The 19720-nt window shown below is 36.7% G+C and overlaps 1 protein-coding gene across 2 annotated transcripts in view; it reads right to left on the bottom strand.

Annotated features, from left to right (window-relative positions):
* The window catches only part of APOO (apolipoprotein O), a 28054-nt gene extending 8987 nt beyond the window's left edge, over positions 1–19067 (bottom strand). For both annotated transcript variants that reach the window (XM_018084219.1, XM_018084220.1), the window contains exons 1-7: positions 19050–19067; positions 17181–17288; positions 14768–14887; positions 12044–12098; positions 10927–11022; positions 8435–8526; positions 3036–3143 (exon numbers count right to left, since the gene is read on the bottom strand). In XM_018084219.1, the coding sequence (XP_017939708.1) occupies positions 3036–3143; positions 8435–8526; positions 10927–11022; positions 12044–12098; positions 14768–14887; positions 17181–17288; positions 19050–19052 (582 nt within the window). In that variant the 5' untranslated portion in view covers positions 19053–19067. The remainder of the gene's footprint in view (positions 1–3035; positions 3144–8434; positions 8527–10926; positions 11023–12043; positions 12099–14767; positions 14888–17180; positions 17289–19049) is intronic.
* Between the last annotated feature and the right edge of the window lie 653 nt (positions 19068–19720).

Genomic DNA, 19720 nt, shown 5'->3' with positions numbered 1-19720 from the left:
TCACTCCAGGAAGCAAAAGATTTTCAGAAGATAACCCTCTTAAAACACACCTGGGCCTCCCATCTAATGGTTACATTTCTCCTGCCATCTCGTCTGCCTTGGGGAAGAGGTAGAAAAGCTGCCCACTTTATATCAAGATAAAGAATACAGATGCTGAAAAACTACTCCCACTGTCCCTTATTGGGAAAACGTTTCATCCTTCTGGAAATAAAAGTATGAACACTGATTTTTACTTATGGTACTTGTGTCGTTTTAGCAGAGGGCTTTCATCCTGACATCCTGAAGAGCTCCATCCTTCAACAAGACAGTGTATTAAAAAACTTATCAGACTGACTTGCTGTATGGAGAGGCTGCAGCCAGAGTATTTTGAAATGTAGCCACAGGAGGTCCTGGAATTCATCTTTCTTGGCAGAACTTAGAATTCAGTTGATATGACCTCAATTTGGCACAGGTTTTTGTTTCATAAAACCTTCAGAAAATAACATACCACACTTCTTTTAATGACATATTGCTGCACAAACATGAAGTTATGCACAGCTGTGGTACCTATGACTTATCAAACAAATTATGAGCAATGTAACAAATTAATAGAAGCCAAGAAGAGCCACCCATTGCTTGACTGTTTGCAAGAATCCTTCGTGGAGCAACAGGAAAATGCTAGAGTAAATGTCACAAAAACAAAAAATAACATCTTTTGCTCTGGCATAGTTTCATGAAATGGGTTACATCTGCTGCAATAACAACTCAAGAATAACATTTAGGCTTGTCTTCATTAGTTAAGGAATTGTCATAGCTGAATCTAGTATGACAATAACAAATATGTATACAAAAGCAACCAAAGTCTTCCACAGGGCTGTTAAATTACGACAGAAGTCCCAGAATTTATCCTCGAATGCTTTGACAACTTAAGTACACGACAGTTAAAAGTATTTTCTTCCATGACATTTCTGTACCAGTAAAAACTCCAATAAAAATGGAACTTCAACAGAAATTCTTTTGCTGGAAAAGTTGATATTGATTTGGTGGATCTTATCATCTACATGAACAAAAATTACTTATTTTGCACTGATATAACCACACAGCACTGGAGACAGACTGAAAAGGTTTTTCCAGGGTAGACTTCACATCTCACAGTTCACATTAGGGACACACCAGTGCTTACATGTATAAAAATGGTATAGATTTTTATTAACTGTGACTGATCATATCCTTACAGAACATCACAATGCTATCTTAAAAAACAAACAACAAAACAACTTAAACAAAACAAACCTACACCTACCCACCCAAATTCTCAACTATGTGTTTTATATGGCTTCACCAGTGCAGACCAAAGGAAACTTCAGAGCAGACTTCTTCCATCAGAAACACATCTCAGCTCACATTCTAGTCAAAAACGTGACTTTTTACAACTGCTGCTCAGCTTCTCTACACACCAGGGAGACAATACCCTCCCTTCAACAACCCCAGAGGACAACGTGCAGTACAGCTGTATGGCTCACTGGTAAGAGATCATCACAGTAAGTGAGCATCTGAAACACTGGGAATTTCATCAAGTTGTTTCTGTTTCTTCATTAGAGTCACAAGATTTCTGCATCTTGTCTAATCCATCAAGTTAAATGGCAACAGTTAACACTAACAACATCTGAACAATGAGATGAATTTTAGGAGGACACCAAGCAATGGCATTTTGCTCCTTTGTGCATGTAACATGTTATAGCAACTAAGGGGTGTGATTTAAAGATTCTGCAAGGAGGAAGAGAAAGAAGTGTGTTTACTTAGTGGTCTCTGCAATTTTGCATGTCATTTGTTTTTCTGCTGAGGTAGCAAGTGCTTGAATAAGCCTTATAATAAGATGAAAGCGTCAAAAGTTTTTGCCTTCCAATAACAACCACGTGTTCCCTTTTGAAAGGCTGAGACACAATAAAATGAAAAGCTCAGCTATTTTTTACTAATGCTGTCAGTTTGCCATGCTGAAATATTTTACCATTGCCCTTTTTCTTGAGATTCTTTCTGACAGCCCAGGTTTTAGGAAAGGTGCAGTAAGATTAACTGACCTTTCTTTTTTCAAAGTGCATTTACTGAAGTGCCTGGGGCCAATACAAGATGAGCATCCACTGATGAAAGTCTCCACTTTCAGAAGACTCAGCAACTGCCAAGACACGTGAGCATTTCTCCAACCCAACTTGTTTGGAACTAATCCTACACCTAGACCTACCTAGAGAACTGGTCCCACATCTGCAGTCTATTTGAGTGCGACTGTCTTTCCAAAACATCTCTCTCCCAGTGGACATTTCCCTTACATCTTGGGCCTCAAGGCTAAAAATACCATGTTCTGGTCAGATAGGACTTCTGGTTTACAGCAACCCAGAAGCTGTACATCACTGTTACCCTGAACTGTTTCCAGCTGTGAGCTATGGCTCAAGCAGGGGGTCCAGAGCAGGAGACCAAGACTTTCTGCTGGTTCAAAGTTGTTTTTGAATCACCTGTTGGTTTTGCCAGGCTACATTAAACAACTACAATAAGAGATGGGAAGCAGCCTGCAGCTTGGGCAGCAGTTTGTACCTACAGAACAAGCATAGTTGCCTAGAAGTCAGGAATTAAAGTCGCAGTGAGCTTAGAAGTGAATTTAAAACCACAGAAGCTTTGTTTCACACTTCAACTTTCATTTCTTTAAGCAGCAGTTAAAAAAAATCCCTAAAAACCCTATAGGCTTTCTCTGGCACACATTTAACCACCTTGCACATTCTCCAGTCCATCAGACACTGCTTTACTAAGCTATGTACATATATTTCCTAGAAGTCTGTTTGCCTATCTGTATCAGATTAGACTAAAGAAAACTTACAAACAGCATTTCTGAAAGTTTTACTTGAAATAAGCTTAATATTTTTCCACAGTTTAGAAAGATAGAATGAAATATTTTTATCCAGAAATAAAAGCCAAGTCACAGTGGAAAAAAACCCACTATTATTTGTAAAATTTTTGTCTGAAAAGGTAGTGGTAAATTCAGAAATCAAGTTCCTCACACTTCTTACCTTATCACTTTTTTCCCCAGATTTCTTCTTCTTAGGATTATCCTTCCAAAGAGATTCTACAGCAATATATCCTTGAAGACTCAAATCATACAGCTGTGTGCCAGCAACCTTTGAAACAGAAGTTTTTAGAAAGCATGACCTTAAAAATCTGAAAAACATTACTTTGCTTCTTGTTTAAGTGGAAGAAGTTGAAAAACACAAGATGTTTAACTCTTTCTGTTCAAGCTCAGGGTGTACAGCATTAATAAACATCTTGAAAAAAGATGACACATGAGGAATAAGAAAAACCAACTTGCTGAAAAACTATTTGAAGACTACCTGAAAATATATCTGTACAAAGAGGAGTGGAATGATGCTGCATGGAAACAATTCTGGTTTTCATAGTATTTGACATTCAACAGAATTAACTTATGCAAATCATTTCTTAATTTGACCATGCTCATTTTAAAGATCAAAAAACCCACCCCTACTTAGTTTGTCACTATTTTGCAATTTTATGTTTTTACTGCTTTGGCCAAACAGCAGGAGTACCCCTTTATTTCTTTTTATTTGCTGTTTAGAACTTGCTGATAGATGGCTGTAATAAATAACCAGCTGTCAACTCTCAGAACACAGCTAGGAAAGACTGTGTGTGCTATATTACACCATCAGGTACTTGATAACAGGAAAAATCCCTAAGTCTAATAAAAAGTATCCCTTGCCCCTTACGTGATATGGAACATTTTTATTGCAAGGCTCAGGTCTATACTCCCTTTCATATCACTATCAGTTTTCTTACAAATAAAGAACAGCAAAATGGACATTTTGCCCAACATAAACAGCTATTAAACTAAGAAGAACTTATGAACTCAATAAATAAGAAGGTATTGCCCTATCTCCTACAGCAGGCAAAGCTGGAAAACCCAAACTATGAGAACAGGGCAAGCAAAAATGTTTCTGAAACAGTTTTTTGATGTCTCTGAAAAAGTTTTTGAATTACATTTTTAAGTTTCTTCCAATCTGCATCATTTCACTGCTCAGAGATTTCCTGAGCCAGAGGTGATTTCTATGTGTGTAACAATGCCCAAGGAATTTCTCTCCTATGAAGTTTCTGCATGGGGTTCAAAGGGAAGTGCAACTTTTTAGCATCTACAACACCCTGTGCCAAGGGATTCTACTGTGGGGCAGTTTGTCTGAACAAGATTGATTACACCAGTTATGTGCCACAGTGGTACAGGATGTGATTCTGGGCAGAGACCATGTTCTAAATTATTTAATACATTTTAAAAAATATTTAATAAATAAAATTAAAAAAAAAACCCTAAATCAGCAATTACATTTCCAAGTCACAACTAAAATAAAAATCTGGCCTCTTTTAAACAAAAAGTAGCCTGTTTGTCACCATATTTGACAATTATAGCTGTACTTAGTCTGTAGGATGCACTGGGTTTTCTCTAAAGTTCAAGGTGATAAAGGACATCAGAAAAAAGCACATCAACTAAACCAGCTAAATCTCTAAAATTGTTCAATTCAAACATTACAGGTACAGATAGTTATTTTCTTTTTCAGTATCAGGATTCTTCAACAAATCAGTTGGTTCATCTGAAAAGATGGTGTGATCCCTTGTGCAAATCTCCCAGGACTGAAAAAAAACCACAATAAAAAAAGGGTTTGGGTTTTTTTTGTCTGCACTGTTACTGAGGACACAGCTATCAACATCAAATGAGAAAAAAGAACTATGTATAAGCTATTTTTTGTTTCTGCTTAAAAGTAGTCCATTAAAATACTTAAAAACACACTAAATGCCTAACAGTACAAAATTAAAAATACTGTTATTACAGGAGTCGTATGACCAAGTGATTTATGAATTGCACAAAATGAGAAACTCCAGCCATTCATGTTGCTGGAGTGAAGTAGCTACACTACAAGGTACAGCAACCCAGATAGTTTACTCTGTCCCAGACAACCAATGTTTAAACACTGTGCACACCTGCCAAGAGTCAGGACCTGCACACACCTTCACAGTTCACATGGGTAGAAAAATATAGTTCTAGACAGACTGTAAGTGCAAGTGTCAAGGTCAACAGGAACACTGACAAGACATTTTTATAACTACCAAATGTATCCTCTCATGAGGACAAGACAAGTCACACACTGGGCTTCTGTTGTGCACCTCCCATGGAGCAGCTGAAGAGGAAGCAGGTGAGTACTGCAGTTGCCACCACTATTCTTGGTAGTGGTACTTCCAACCAGGAAAAGTAACAGGAACAATAACAAAACAAACAGTTCATTCAATTGTTCAAAGTCTTCATTCAAACATCTATACAAACAGTTCCTTTCAAAGAAGGACAAGTTGTTCCATTCAGTCTCCTGGAATCCTTAATTTCTGGAAGATGATTTCCAGCTTGTTTGTGTTAACTTACAACATGCTGAAATACCATCACTGTCCAGTGCAACACCGTAAGTTTGTATGCCAAATTTTGAACAAACAAGTTCAAAAGTCAGATGCAGGGGTTCTCAATAGAGACTCTGAAAGTTTGAAAGTCACTTTGGGCCACAAACACCCATACTGGGCACTACTGGGGTAGCACCAGTGGTCTCCAAGGCCCAATGTGCATGGAAACGAGCTTCCATATTTTAATTCCACGTAGGACCATAATCATGCAGTATTGACTATGCTGTATGTTATACAGAATTACATACAGACTGAATTATAATTAGCATTCTCTATCTACATTGCCTGCTGAGAAACTAAACTGGGAATGCACTGGTTTTTGTATACTGACACTGTTAACTAAGCAGTCATAGTGTCATTTTGCAAGTGTTCAGCAGTAAACATGGATCAAACAACCCCAACTCCTTCTTTCCAACCCACAGCTCCTGGAATCATGTCATGCTCCCAGCTGTGCCAGTACAGCTGTTTATGCCTTGTGGACTGAACTGGGCAAGGTATAGGTTCAAAGGACATAGAAATAATGTGCTTTGTTGTTGAAGAAACAAAACTTGCATATTAGGAAGCTTTTTTTTCCTTTCAAGAAGAAGGAAAGCATAACAAACAGTACTTTAGGAAATTTAAAAGATTCTAACAACAAGGAACAAAATTTAATTCTAATGACAGAGTGATTTAAGTAACTACATAATGGAAAATTTTTTCCAGATGAAAGATAAGCCACAGTAAATACAAAATATTTTGAATATATTATATACATTTTCAAAGCATTAGTTAAAGTTTCAAAGAAAAAACAAACTTTAGTCTTAAATTCAGTTTCCTTACCACATATACAGTCTGACCTTTTGTTCAAAGCTATAAAAATTAATGTAATACTTGCAGTGAGGAAATAAATCCCTTAAGAAATTGTGTTTTATTAGGGGGAAAAAAAATAATAGTCTATGCATTTCTTCAGCCTCCAGTTAGATGATTAGTGTCTGTAAATTACCTATTACCAATGATGAACTCATTGCTGTAACTGCATTTAGCAAGTCATCACTTTAATTGAAAAAAAAAGGTTTACTTCCAGATGAACCAAGTGTTGTACCTCAACTGCAAATATATTTTGCTGCATTTATTTCCAACTCTCCAATGGAAAATCTTAAATAAAAGTGGGAAGGAAAAAAATCTACCACATAAAAAACAACACAAGACCAAATGAATTATATGACTGAAATAAAAAAACAGTGGTGAAGTACTTAAATGTGGAAGAAAAATAAAAAGATCCCATAATATAAAAAAATAGATTAAAAAAATAAAACTTATGTTCCAGAATATTTCCCGCACTGTTTTATTAAATTGGCAAGTGGGCCCTGTACTGCAGACATCCCTTTCTAGGCTTACAGAAATTCTCTGAAAGGCCTATGAAACATTTCAAAATAATAAGAGAGGAAAGTGCTTCCAATTTCAGATTAAAGCATAAAAATTACTGATGGTAGGATCTGATATGCTTAAAATTTTGCTTTTTTAAGAAAAGCAAAGCACAAGAGAGATTAGAGGAACCAAAACAGTATCTAGGATATCACTCTCCCCACAGAAGTTTCCAAATTCATATGTCTAGTGTCCTGACCAAGTCAACAAAGCTAAACCTATTCCAATCTCCTATCAGATTTTTCATTACAGTCAAACTAAGAACTGTGAATTAATCAAAGAGCAACCATGCACTTCAAAGTTCTCATAAAATAAACATGGTATTGTGAAGCTGTTAGTAGCAAATCCATAGTTAAGACTGAACTGAGCTTCTTTCAAAACAATAACATCAGTTTGAACAGCGTTCAATCGCTTCCCGCTTCATTGTTCAGAAGGCAACTAGAATTTTAATATACACTTCTCAACAGAAATGTCTAAGCTTCTTAAATTTTGGGGTTTTTTTTCCTGCCACTTGCATAATTTCCACTCTCTGAGAATAAGTCAGCAGAATTATATGTGTTTAGAGCATCCTGGGAGCACTAAAAAAAGATTCCATCAAAGATCAGAGTATCATCCTGCTGGTAGAGTACAAACACAGCAGTTTTGACTCCTCCTAAGTCAATGACCTTTTAGTTTTGAAAGAACATCATATGTTCTTGACAATGTGATATTATCATTCTGACATCTCAGAGTTATTCACAAGTGGCCAATAACTGGATGGCAAATTTACCAAAGGCTGAAATATAAAGAATTTCTGACACATTAAAATAGGTGCACTGTGAGTGGTTAAAAGCTGGACTGGAAACAGAATGTGCTGAGAACTGAGGAATCTGCCAGTACAACTAAGTGTGGACAGCAAGGCACATAACTGGACATTAGTAGGGGCTACTGCTTGGTCTCTTCAGTTCTTTCTTTTACAGGAAACCCACTTAAGCAACTGTAAGTTAACATGCTTCTTATGTGCCTAAAACAACAAATCTGTAAAAAGAGATGGCATCCCATAATTATGCAGAAGCATTCTTACCCCTTCCAGAATGTGCATGCTATCTTTCTTAAAACCCTAATCAACAAAAACCAGAAAATATTAATAATGTTTATCTCAAAATGTTGTTCCTATCATTTCTCCATAGATTTTTTTTTTCTTTCTTTTCATCTGTTTTCAAGATATTTCAGGCTTCCTTAGCATTTTAAGTAAACACACAAACTGTATTCACTAAGCATATTTACGCTAATACTATTTGAGGTTAGAGATTTAGAAAGGAAATTATATTCCTCAAACAGAGGAGACTACTGCAGATGTCAGGAAAAAAAAATGTCACTAAAAGGAACAGGATGTCTGACTGTCTTTCAGTCCAGACTGTACGTGCTTTGACAAAATAACTGTAATTTTGTTAAGTGCCAAGAACACTGAAATGACTTTCAAAAATGGACTACCAGTTAAAAGGAAGGCAAATTAATTATTGGCAAGGAGCCAATAATCAAAATAAAAGACACTTCTCCAAAGAAAGGTATAATCACTGACCTTTGCAGTAGCAACCGCTTGCTGAGGGTAATACATGGAGGTAGCGATACCCATGAGACTCACAGGGTACACCAACTTCTTGATTTTTGAGCCTGTTTCATAACAAAAAACAAACAAACAAACAAAAATATTATTAGAGTATACATTAACCAAGACAGCTGAATGACCCTAACATTTTATTTATAAACAATTTTCTTAAATACGGTTTGGCATATTTTCTGTTCAGTCCTACTGCTTTCTTAAAAAAACATAATTACCCTTATTAGTAATTATTCTTTTAGCTTTTTTAAGACAGTGTTTTTATTAACATCTTTCCATAGTGAAAACTACTCTATAACTACGTGGATGCCTCTGGTCAGTGGCTGCATCCAGTTCAAAGTGGGTTCAGGGGGGATAGGCAGCAACACATCAGCCACAGGCTAATTTGAGTAAGTGCAGTGCTGGTCGACATTCCCTTCAAGTCAAATATGAAAGAAACTAAGACCTGCACTCAGGATGCAAATATGACTATGATTCTGTGATCTTACCCTGTAATCAGTGAGCAGCCCAAGAGTCCTTTGAGCTCTCCTGCACAGTAGCTGGCTGCACGACAGGGTCTCCCCTTGAGGGACCACTCTCAAGGCTACACCTGCTGCAGAGATCCCTTAGTCCTCGATACTGAGAGATTCCTTGCTGCAACAAATCCTCAGTAAGTGACTAATAGTTTGCTAAACTTTGTAAGCTTCATTAAGATTGTATCTTAGAGAGATTGTGCACATATAATCCTTCGGACATGAACTGTTGACCAAGTCTGGGACTAGGATTGGACTCAGCTGCACCTCGACCCCTCTGAGTAGGAGTCTGGAAAGCAAGGAGGTCATCTCTGAATCTTGTGACTCAAGAGGAGGATCCTCCCCAGATAGGTCTGTCTGACCCTGTACTCTGTGCAGTACCAAGTGTACCTTGCCATCAAATCCTGTTAAATCATTGTTTTATATCAATAAAGACATTACTGCTTCTCTCTTACGAGTGAAGTGCATCACTCCATATGCAAATTAAGGTTAAAATAATTATCTTCAATGGCATTTTAAATCAAGTTGAGTGACTGCACAATATTCATAGGATTAAACTTTGAATACCATATTTTCTACTTAGTGGGCAGTTGTGTCTTCAAGTGTTATGGTTAGACCTGGAGGATTTTATCTGCACCTTTCCAGAGGACAATTTTTCCAGTGAGACCATGGGGGAAGGGATGAAAAAAAGAGGACATTTGGTTCTAGTTTTCTGTGGCATCAAAATTAAGGGGCACTTCTACAGTTTGAATACTTTCTAGAAATAGCAGTCAGTATTGTAAAGCATAACCAGAAAAAAAGTTTTTAAATTATAGCTCCTCACTAATCACTTTTATTATGAGGTATCTTTATTTTTAATAAACTTAGGATCCTCTAATATTTCAATTCCAGCTCCAAGACTGCACTTTATCCCTCTGTCCCCATTTTGCTACAGTCCTAATGGAAGCTGATCACATTCATGATCACATAACTTGAGAAGCAGGAATTTGAACAGAAATAACTGCAAAGGGTAAAGTTGGAGAACTTGATTTCATTTAAAAAAAATATGCAAGGAAAAAACCAGTATTGTTTTCACCATCTTCACTGGAAAATTAAATATTTTGAGAAGTGCATATATTCACAGAATACTTTCCACTTCTGCATAGCCAAGCACACACTTACAGTTTGTTCAACACGTTCAGGTCCCACAAAGGTGTATTTTTATCTAAAGCAAATCCTCACTAGTATTTAAATTCTACAATTTCACAGTTATTACCTAGAAGTTTTCTTCTTGTGTTACTTCACTTCACTGTATTAAGAACATCTCAACACAAACATAAAATACAATTAACATTTCTTAAACTAATGTTTCTTTCTATGAAAGCATAAACGTTCCTTCAACAAGTGTGATGAAATTACCTGTATCACTTTTCTATAGTGCAAAAGGTGCAGGTATCTATAGTACACCCAGAGTTCACAAGGGTATCTGCTGAATATCACCACCTGCAGCAGCTCTGTGCCTGGACACACAAGGAACTTGAATATACAACTGATTGGACACACATCATAGCTCAGGAACCTCGGTATTTTACCACAGTTCATTCCTCTGTAGTTGTCTACAGTAACATGTGATCAAAAACTTAAATAATTAAAAAGATTTTTAGGTGAAAAAAACCCAAACCAATCCTTTCCCATTTTTGTCATACTAAGCTAGAACTGGGAAATATCAAAGTAACAAACTGCAGTAACAAATACAGCATTCATAAAACAGTAATTGATGGTTATTACACACCTTTTACATTAAATTTCCTTATAGCTGGAGGAACATTGTAGAAACATTTGTGCAGCTCGTACATTTAAGTCAGATCTCGTAGTCACAATTAAAAATTAGTACCTTAAAACCCACTAATAAACTACTTCTCCCAAATCATAACATAACCAGTTCAAAAGGTTCCCACTTACCTCTAGCAAGAAACAATCCAATAATTCCAGCAAAACCTATCACACCAAGTCTTGGATAAAATCCAGCAGGCGGCTTTTGGAGAAATTCATAGCCCTCTGAAAAGAAGTCAGAACAAAGTGCTTTAATGTAATGTGAAAGTGTGTTTGTGATAAGGAATCATCAATAGACACTGGTAATTGTTACAAAACACAAAGAGTTATCAAAACACATTTAACTATCATGCCCATTTTGGACTTGCTGGCATAAAATTCAAAGCCTTTGAGATGTTCTCTAGTGACACATGAATGAAAGTGAACATCATATTGTATTCACCAATTTTCATAGAAGCTTTTGCTCTTTTGCATCTCCATCATATCTTTTTCAAATTAGTGATAAAAACCTTTGCGAAGTGGAATTTTACAGTTACATGTTAACAGGAATTAGTTTCAGTAAAACACTGTACAAAAAACAAATCACAGAGCAATGGAAAGACACAGAATAAACAAAGTTCACTCCAAGATGTGAGTCCGATGGGGAATGGAAAACTATGAAAAATCTTCCATACAAACAAGTTCAAAAGACTGAGATTGCTAAATTTAAGGAAAAGAGGTGCAGTATCTGAACTGAGCTCTACATAGCATCCATGCTCAGTCCTGGTAAGCCTAATTATGAAAGGATGCTTACAAAAATAAAAAACAAATACAAATTATTTTGGATTAATTCAAAATTCTTTGGAGATCCATGGAAGTAAACCAAAATGAAAAGGTTAAACATTACAAACAAAAGACCTAATGTTTGCAATAAATTATAATCATTACAGGAAGTTTCAGCTACCAGGCTGAGTCATGTAAATACTATTGGCTGGGAATAAATTGTGAGGCTTTTTTCCTTTATTTTCCTGCATAACTAATTTTTGGTGACATTGATAAACATAGATGCTGGTCTCAAATTTTAATTGTTTAGAAATGTAGTGTCCTAAATGACCCACAAAGGAAATTTAAACAGATACACAGTGCAAATAAAGTAAATGCAGTAGAACTCATACATATAATGACGCTTACTGGAATTTTTTTTAACAGAAGATATAGTACAGTCCTGCATTTTAAATTGCTAGTTAAGAAAACTCAGCTGATTTACCTCTACCATGCTCAACAGCTTTTTCTAAATTGGGCATAGCTTTGGCATAAAGATCCTAAAAAAAAAAAAAGAGAACAACAGTAAATAGATACCAAGTAAGTGAAATATTAACTATAGACTGAAACTGACCTGACAAAGAAAGGAAAAAAAACCCTGTAACAGGAAAGAAAAAAGTGCTGAGTCACTAAAATAACTCCTTGTATTCCCACTTCCACCCTTCCCTCGTAGGGCTATGCTTGCTCAATGTTACATTCGGCATAACTTACAGATTTGTCTCAAAGTAGTCTTTGGACACAGATGAAATATAATACTTTAAATTGCAGAAGTCAATCTCAGTGTTTTATTAAGATCAGGTAGCTGAAACTCAGAATTAGCTCAGGTTTCTCAGTGTACATAGGTATTGCAAAGATACTTGAGCTGATGCAAAGAAAAGAAGTCCAACACTGCAATAAATCCTTCCTTGCACTTCACAGGGATATGTGATTCACTCTGCAAGGTGATAAATCCCACTTTCCAGGAGACTATCTTAGGCTAACAAAACTGTATTTTTGAAGTGACTTGGAAAATGAGATGTCCATACAATGTCCAAAGTAAATCAAAGAACTCTGCACCAACCCCACAGACTAGTTCTAGATTTTTTTCAGACTGAAAATATGCAGTAAGTAAAAGAATCCACATTGTCTTTTACCAAAATAGAAAAAAAATCTCAATAGAAAGAACTCTGCTAATTGTTATTTATGCTAATAATCCTTCAGAGGGACAGTGTAAGGCTGTCTATAAATTAGGTAACAAATTCATAAACATACATGCCAAAGATGAAGCAGAGAATGGTCTCACAGTTCCACCTATGATGCATTTGTACAGAAGTGAAAGCATTTGTTTAGGATACTGCATGGGGATAATATTTTCAGAACTTTCATTTCCTCACTGGCAGGAGTGGCATAAAAAACCCCAATTTGTCATGAAAATAAAAAAGTGTTAGTATGTCACATGTGACATGACTCTAAATGGATGTTGGTCTTATTAAAAGCCAATTTAAAAAGAACTTGGTCTAAAGACCCCAGAGACTAATTAAGTCTAATCTTCTGTCACAGCTGAAACATAACTGGCTCATTTCTACACCTGAGTTTTGAACTGAATTTCCACTACAGTTAAGTAATTTTGAAAAAGTAAAATGGATGTACGAACATAACCAATTTTGTTCTCATTATCCTAGGTTATGTTTTTAATTTTAAAGACAACTTAAGACACACTTCAGTATTATTTTCTTAAACATACCAGGGAGTGGGGGTGGGGGTGGTATAAAACAAAGTTACCTCTAACTACAGTTAAGCAAACAAAATTATCCCAAACACATAAAGCTGACATGCCCGCTTCATAAAATGAGTCAGTAAACCACTGCCAGGAAGTGGCTTGTTGTGTGTGAGCAGAAGAGCACATCTTATGTAAATGATCACCACACAGACAAAAAAAAAATAAAACAAATAGGATGACAACAGGCCAGTGAGACATAAAACAAGGTTCAGGGCTTACCTGCCCTCAGTCCTAGTGGGCAACTACCCTGCTCTCAAATTTCATTCCCTGGTTAAGGTTACCACAGGCAACAAACAGAGCCCATGTGTTCAGGAGGTCAGAGCTCTAACTATCCTGTGCAAAAACCCCCTTCAGCTTCCAAACTGCAGCCAGTGCTCAGGTACTTTAGAAACACAACACTAGACTAACACTGAATACCTCTGAAAAAATGTTGCATTCCTGCTAAAGGAGGTGAGTACCACCACACAGAACTTCCAGGCAGAAAGGACACCCTGATCTGAACAGCTTGGCTTTCTACAGAGAACTGGGCAGTTTGCAGCTTAAGAGGATTCACAACAGCCAGAGGGCAAAGTAGAGAATTGTCTAAAGCTGCCAAAAGGCAACCAGATGGCAAGGATGCCCTTGCTTCTTAAGTAAGCCTCAACATTTGCTGTGTCAGGAAAGAGCAAGAAAACCATGCTAGGACTTAGCAATCTAATACCAACAATTTAGGCCTTGATTACAAAGATCTTGGTTTCATTATCTGCTCCAGAGACTATTTTTGTATTTAATGACTGTTTACTACAAACATGCTGCCTAATAAAATATGTATGAGGAAGTTTTGGGGTAAGGTCTGGGGATTAGGTTTACCACTGCCAGTTCAGCACATACTGATATATTTTTTGCAAAGTTTTGTTTTGTCACAGTTGCAGTGAGGGTAACTCAGTATTTCCGCTCCAACACACACCTCTTGATAATTTAAGGCTTTCTCCTTGAGCATGGAAACTGCAAATTTGATTATCACTCTCCTGTCTTCCTCAGCCACAGGACAGTACCAAATCCAGACATGCCTAGATATATTTACGCAGAAAGGTCATTTCAGATAACAATTCTACACTTTAGTTAATTTTAATTCTTTTGGAGGGAGACAAAATGAAAAAAAAAACAGGGGTTTCGTTCCAAAAATTAGCAGAAAGAAACCACTGGTTTTGTGTGAGAAGGGAGTAAACATTTATGACCTGAACTGTGGAAAATTTTAAGTAATGCAGAAAACTTTAAATGATGCGGCATTTTTGAAAAATGCTTTTACAGCTATCAACTTTTACTTTGCTGCTACCTGTTAATTCCAACTCTGAAAAACAAAGAAAAAAAAATCACACAGCTCGACCCTTATCACTGAGCCAGTACCAGAAGTGATATAAACCATTATACCTGACACCAGGCTGTATATGGCTCCATAGCATGTCGTAAACGTGAAACCCCCTCCTCCAATTCCGTTTGTGGAGTCTCCACATATTTAGTCTCACGAGCTGGAGAGGAGTAGAGTGACAGCTGTGAATATTAGCAAACAAGAGGTTAATAACAAAGGTGTAATTGTGCAAGTAGGTCTTGAGGGCACGAACAGTCTAAGCAGAGAACATCTAACACTGGTTACTACATAAACAATGCATAATAAAAATTCACACAGCTGTGAGACAACCATTATGAGCAAAGTTTAATTATACAGTACATTATTATGATGAAGATGACTTCTAACTGCTATGCAATTCATTCATAGCTGCTTTATGATCCAAGTCACAAGTTATAAATTCATATTAAACTAGTTTAATAAGAACACAAAACGTAATTATGAAAAATGTTTCTTGCCTTAATCAGCACTTATGGCTCCCACTTAACATAGTAAATGTACTAGAAATCATAATCTATCATTTTCTATATTCACACAAGACATCAATAAAGAGCCTGAGCAGCCTTCTAACAAAGGTATCATCTGATACAAATGTTTGTTACTGAGCAGGAAAATGGTACAACATCCCTACACTGTGGTCATTAACCACATCAGCAACTGACAGCATTAACAGCACTCTGGGGCTGAGCAAAGAGGAGCTGTAACCAGCAATGGGCATCTTCATATAATAAGTACTAAATCACCCTATTTGGGGTTTAGCATGACATTTATTAAGATTACCTAAGCATATTTAAAATTGTATTCCATTAAAAAAAAACAAAACACAAAGTCTATACTATTGAAGATGAACAGCAAAGTTCAGACCAAAACAAAATCTGTTAAAATTTCTACCAGTTTAAATACTATGCTGATGTTTAGTATAAAGAGCTTAAATTTTATACCACATTTATACTCCACCTAGTAGTTATTATAAACTGATGTTTACAAATATTGCTGCATCAAAGTAGTGTAGCTAGCCCTTTTTTCATGATGAGCTGGAAAAGAACTGCATCTCTATCACAACAAAAAAGCTGTTAATCATAATAAAATATATAACAACATAGAATCTGGCCAATAATTTGGTAGCTCATGCAGCTGGATTTCCCATAATACTTCAAAAGACAAGTATTTCCAGTCTCATTTCCCTATGAAATCTAGTCATCCCTGCAACCCTAGTCACAAGTTGAACTTGGATCCTGTTGGACAATCTAACAGCCATGTCTGGCACAAGGACAGAAGCCTCAGAGACAGGGAAATTCCCATATATTTTATGCAACTAGACAGCTGACACAGTAGAGATCCAAACTAATGCTCTGTGAATGGCAAGAAAGGTAGCCAAAACTCCATGGCTTGCACATGGTGCTTTGCTGGAGGTGACAGGCAAGCCAATTACTCAGCACACATGGAAGTGCTCCCTGCTGCCTCAGGACTGACTCATGACATGAGGTATGAGGTGAGCCCAAGCCTGGGCTGGGGTAAAACCAGGAGACCACTTCAATTATTGATCCTCCCACACTGTACGAGTGAATTGCCCACGCAGACAACTCCAAAAGGCCTAAGTATACACAAAAGTAAGTTTAATTCAGTTCTACTGCTTATGTAACAACTTAGATTGAAGTACTTCAAGGAAATTTTTTAACAACTACACACTATCATGGATATAAAGCTGTATTTAGTTATGAACTACTTATTTTAATTTTTTTTAATGTTGGAGACTTTTTAAAGTTTGTGCAACAATGCTGGTGAGCCTATAGTTTGACAGGGTGTTTTAAAGCTCTACTTGTGATATAACCAAGATTTTTGTAGCATCTTAGAGAAATAAAAAGGTGACTTATTGTATTTGTTGTTGCTTAGGTCTAAATGCTGTAAAGAAAGGAAAACTGGTCAAATTCTGTAAGCTACTATAGCAGATTCAAAACATTGCCAGACAAGAATTTTGGCCATAAAATAAAGAGGATATTTTTAGAAATAAAACATTTTGATTTGCTGTTTTAGTGGAGAATATAAACAAAATTTTATTAGAATTTCCCAACAGCACTTACAGTAAAAAATAAATAGTGTTATCTGGACAAAAAGCAAAGAAAATATTCCTGTGTATTTGAAGTACAACCACAAGTAAATCTACAAACACGAAAACGTAATTTCTGAATGAAGAACAGAAAGCTTTAATGTAGGAAAAAGATCTTAACACACAAACAAGCCTGATGCTAATCAAGTGAAGGACATCAAATGCAACCCCTAGGTAAAAGAAGCAGAACTATATAGACCTCTCTATTATGGAAAATTGAGAAGCAAATTTAAAGGCAAGAATACAAAAGCTGAAGAGATGCACCTAAATATATAATGTCTTTCAGAATTCTTTAGATAAAAGAGCACTAAGGCTCTAACCACACTTACCTCCTCAATTTTCAGCAACTCCTTTTTGGAAGTCTTCTCTGAGGAAGCAGCATAAACCTGGACAGAGAGCAAGCTGAGGCTGACAGGGGTGGCCCCCAGCCGAATTACCTGGAAACATTGTAGGGAGACAAGGACATCACTAGGTGCAAACAAAATGGTAAGGTTTGAACACATCCATGTAGACAAAGTACCTATGTATGGTAGAAAGTGACATATTAATAAGCTTAGAAATTAGGAGAAAGGGGGTCAGCAGTATACAATCTCAGGCACACAAATGGTAACACCTAAATTATTCAGATGGTATTTGGAGAAGCCTAAGGCTAAAGGAGAGAGTAAATATAAATGCTAAACTTACCAGTTTTCATCTCTAAAAAACATCTTGTTTTCTCTCATTTTAAACCAAAATTTTTATTAACTTTCTCAGTATAAATACTAAGAATATATTCATATTATAAGCAACTTTGTGAATACCTATAACACTTCAATTTTTTCGTTCAGCATTTTACTTCTAGTTAGTATTTGCATCTAGATTCAAGAAAAGATTGAGACCTACAGCTGAAAATATCAGAGCATAATCACTGCTTTCTAAGAATTTTAGGAATGTCTTCTACTTTTCTGTGAGAAACATGAATTACTTGACTGTTTTTGAATACTTCAGATTCAATCCAGTCACACAACACAACCACCACGAGGAAGGTGGATATAATTCTTCTGACACTCAGGACCTACACTAAACTGTATTTCTTAATGGGAAAGTCTGCTTCAACTTAAAAAAAAAACAGAAGATGAAAACCTGAGCTGGGTAGCAAATCCAGAATGCCCAGTGAGCATTTCCCAACAACTGGACATCCTTATTAACAGCAAAGTATAACTCCAGAAATGGCAGTTCAAACGGGAAAGTTTTCAATATCTCACGCTCCTGTTACTGCTCAGGGGAAAGTGTAGTTACAACAGCCAGTGTTTTGCTGTGTCAGGTTACAGGTGAGAGGATCTAACACCAAACTAGAAACGTCTGGCCCTGCTCTGGCACAGGCTCCAGAAGTCCTGCTGCTCACCTTGCCCTAGCTCTGCTGGCCAGGTGCTTCCACCGTGAGGCGATTTCACCTCGGCAATGTGGGAAAAGGTCAGTCCTGAAAGAGAAGCGGAGAGCTTTGTGCGGGCTGTGCAACTTGAATCCGGCCATCAAACAGCCTGAGGAGCACCAGAGGAACGGTGTGGCCAGGGAGGAGGGGATGAAAAAGGAGAAGGCAGCAAACCCTCTACCTTTTCAGAAGTAGAAGGGTCCATTACACTGACCTAGCTGCTTGTGACACTGAAGCCTTGGTCAGACCAATACATCCTTCATGCTGTGATGATGATAACTGGCCTTGCCACAGGACAATTGCTCTGAAACTTCCTGTCCAGTGCAGAACTGTTAGAAAATAGCTTTAAAATTATCCAGACCACATCATCTTACTGTACACAGATAAGCATTTGCAGATTAACTTTCTTCCACTGCTTTGCAGATAGAATGTTTATTAAATGTAACCAAGAGCCTCCTCAAATTAAAAATTGGACTATACATTTGTCAAATTTCCTTCTCATTTATGTGTAGAGAACCAGCACACAAGAACTAGGTCACAGGACTGCTTTTCAGGAAGACATAAGGGATCTGTTGGGTCAAAAGGTATGGAAAAACTTGCTTAAAATGGAAGTTTTTCCTTATTTGAATTTATGGATGCATTACTACAGCACTATAAATGAAACACCACAATGACTGGATGAGCTGTTTCACGGCTAAGAAAAGACAGGAATAATCTTTCATGGTGTTTGTTTAAACACTTTTCACATACTTCTTTTGGCCAAGACAAAAACACAAACACTACTAACCATTAGTAACTGTAGAGATTATTTCCTCAATCTTTCCTTTGTTCACTGCACAATTGTTCTGTCACTGAAAAGGCAAAAATCTAAATACATTTTCATTCTGAAATATGTTTTCAAACAGTGTAAATGGTGCTAAGTGTCAACAGCAGAAATCGTAAATCCAAATGTTTTAAATATTTGAGATTTTTATATAAAGACACAATCAGCAGAGCACAAGAATGGAAGCACCTTGGTTTCACAAACAGGTATCACTGATCATAGAACTACTCACACTGAAAATGTCAACCATTTATATTATCAAGATACTGAAATGCAGACATTTTCCACTGGTTTTGTGTTTTAACAAAATGAAATTAATCGCTAAAAGTGCAAGTTGAATCTCTCCTTGAATGTGCTGTTCAGGACATACTGCAGTGGTGCTCTACATCAGCTACAGAGAGCTATGGGACAGACAGAACTGATGCTGAAGTACCACACACATGAAAATATTTATTTGGGAGTATGAAAGATCAACCACTGCACTTTTTGTTTCCAAAGTTACCTTCAGGATCTCATTTCTTAATTCTATACTAACCACGTATTCCTAAACCATTTAAACTGGTTTAGTAAAGCATTTTGACTGACTGACATGTGTCTTCCCTGCCTGTTTTACTCCATTGATATCAAAAGAGTAA

Source organism: Manacus vitellinus, unplaced genomic scaffold, assembly GCF_001715985.3.
Source record: "Manacus vitellinus isolate BGI_N305 unplaced genomic scaffold, ASM171598v3 scaffold_7_pilon, whole genome shotgun sequence".
NCBI classification, from domain to species: Eukaryota; Metazoa; Chordata; class Aves; order Passeriformes; family Pipridae; genus Manacus; species Manacus vitellinus.
This window is presented reverse-complemented; position numbering and strand designations above follow the sequence as displayed.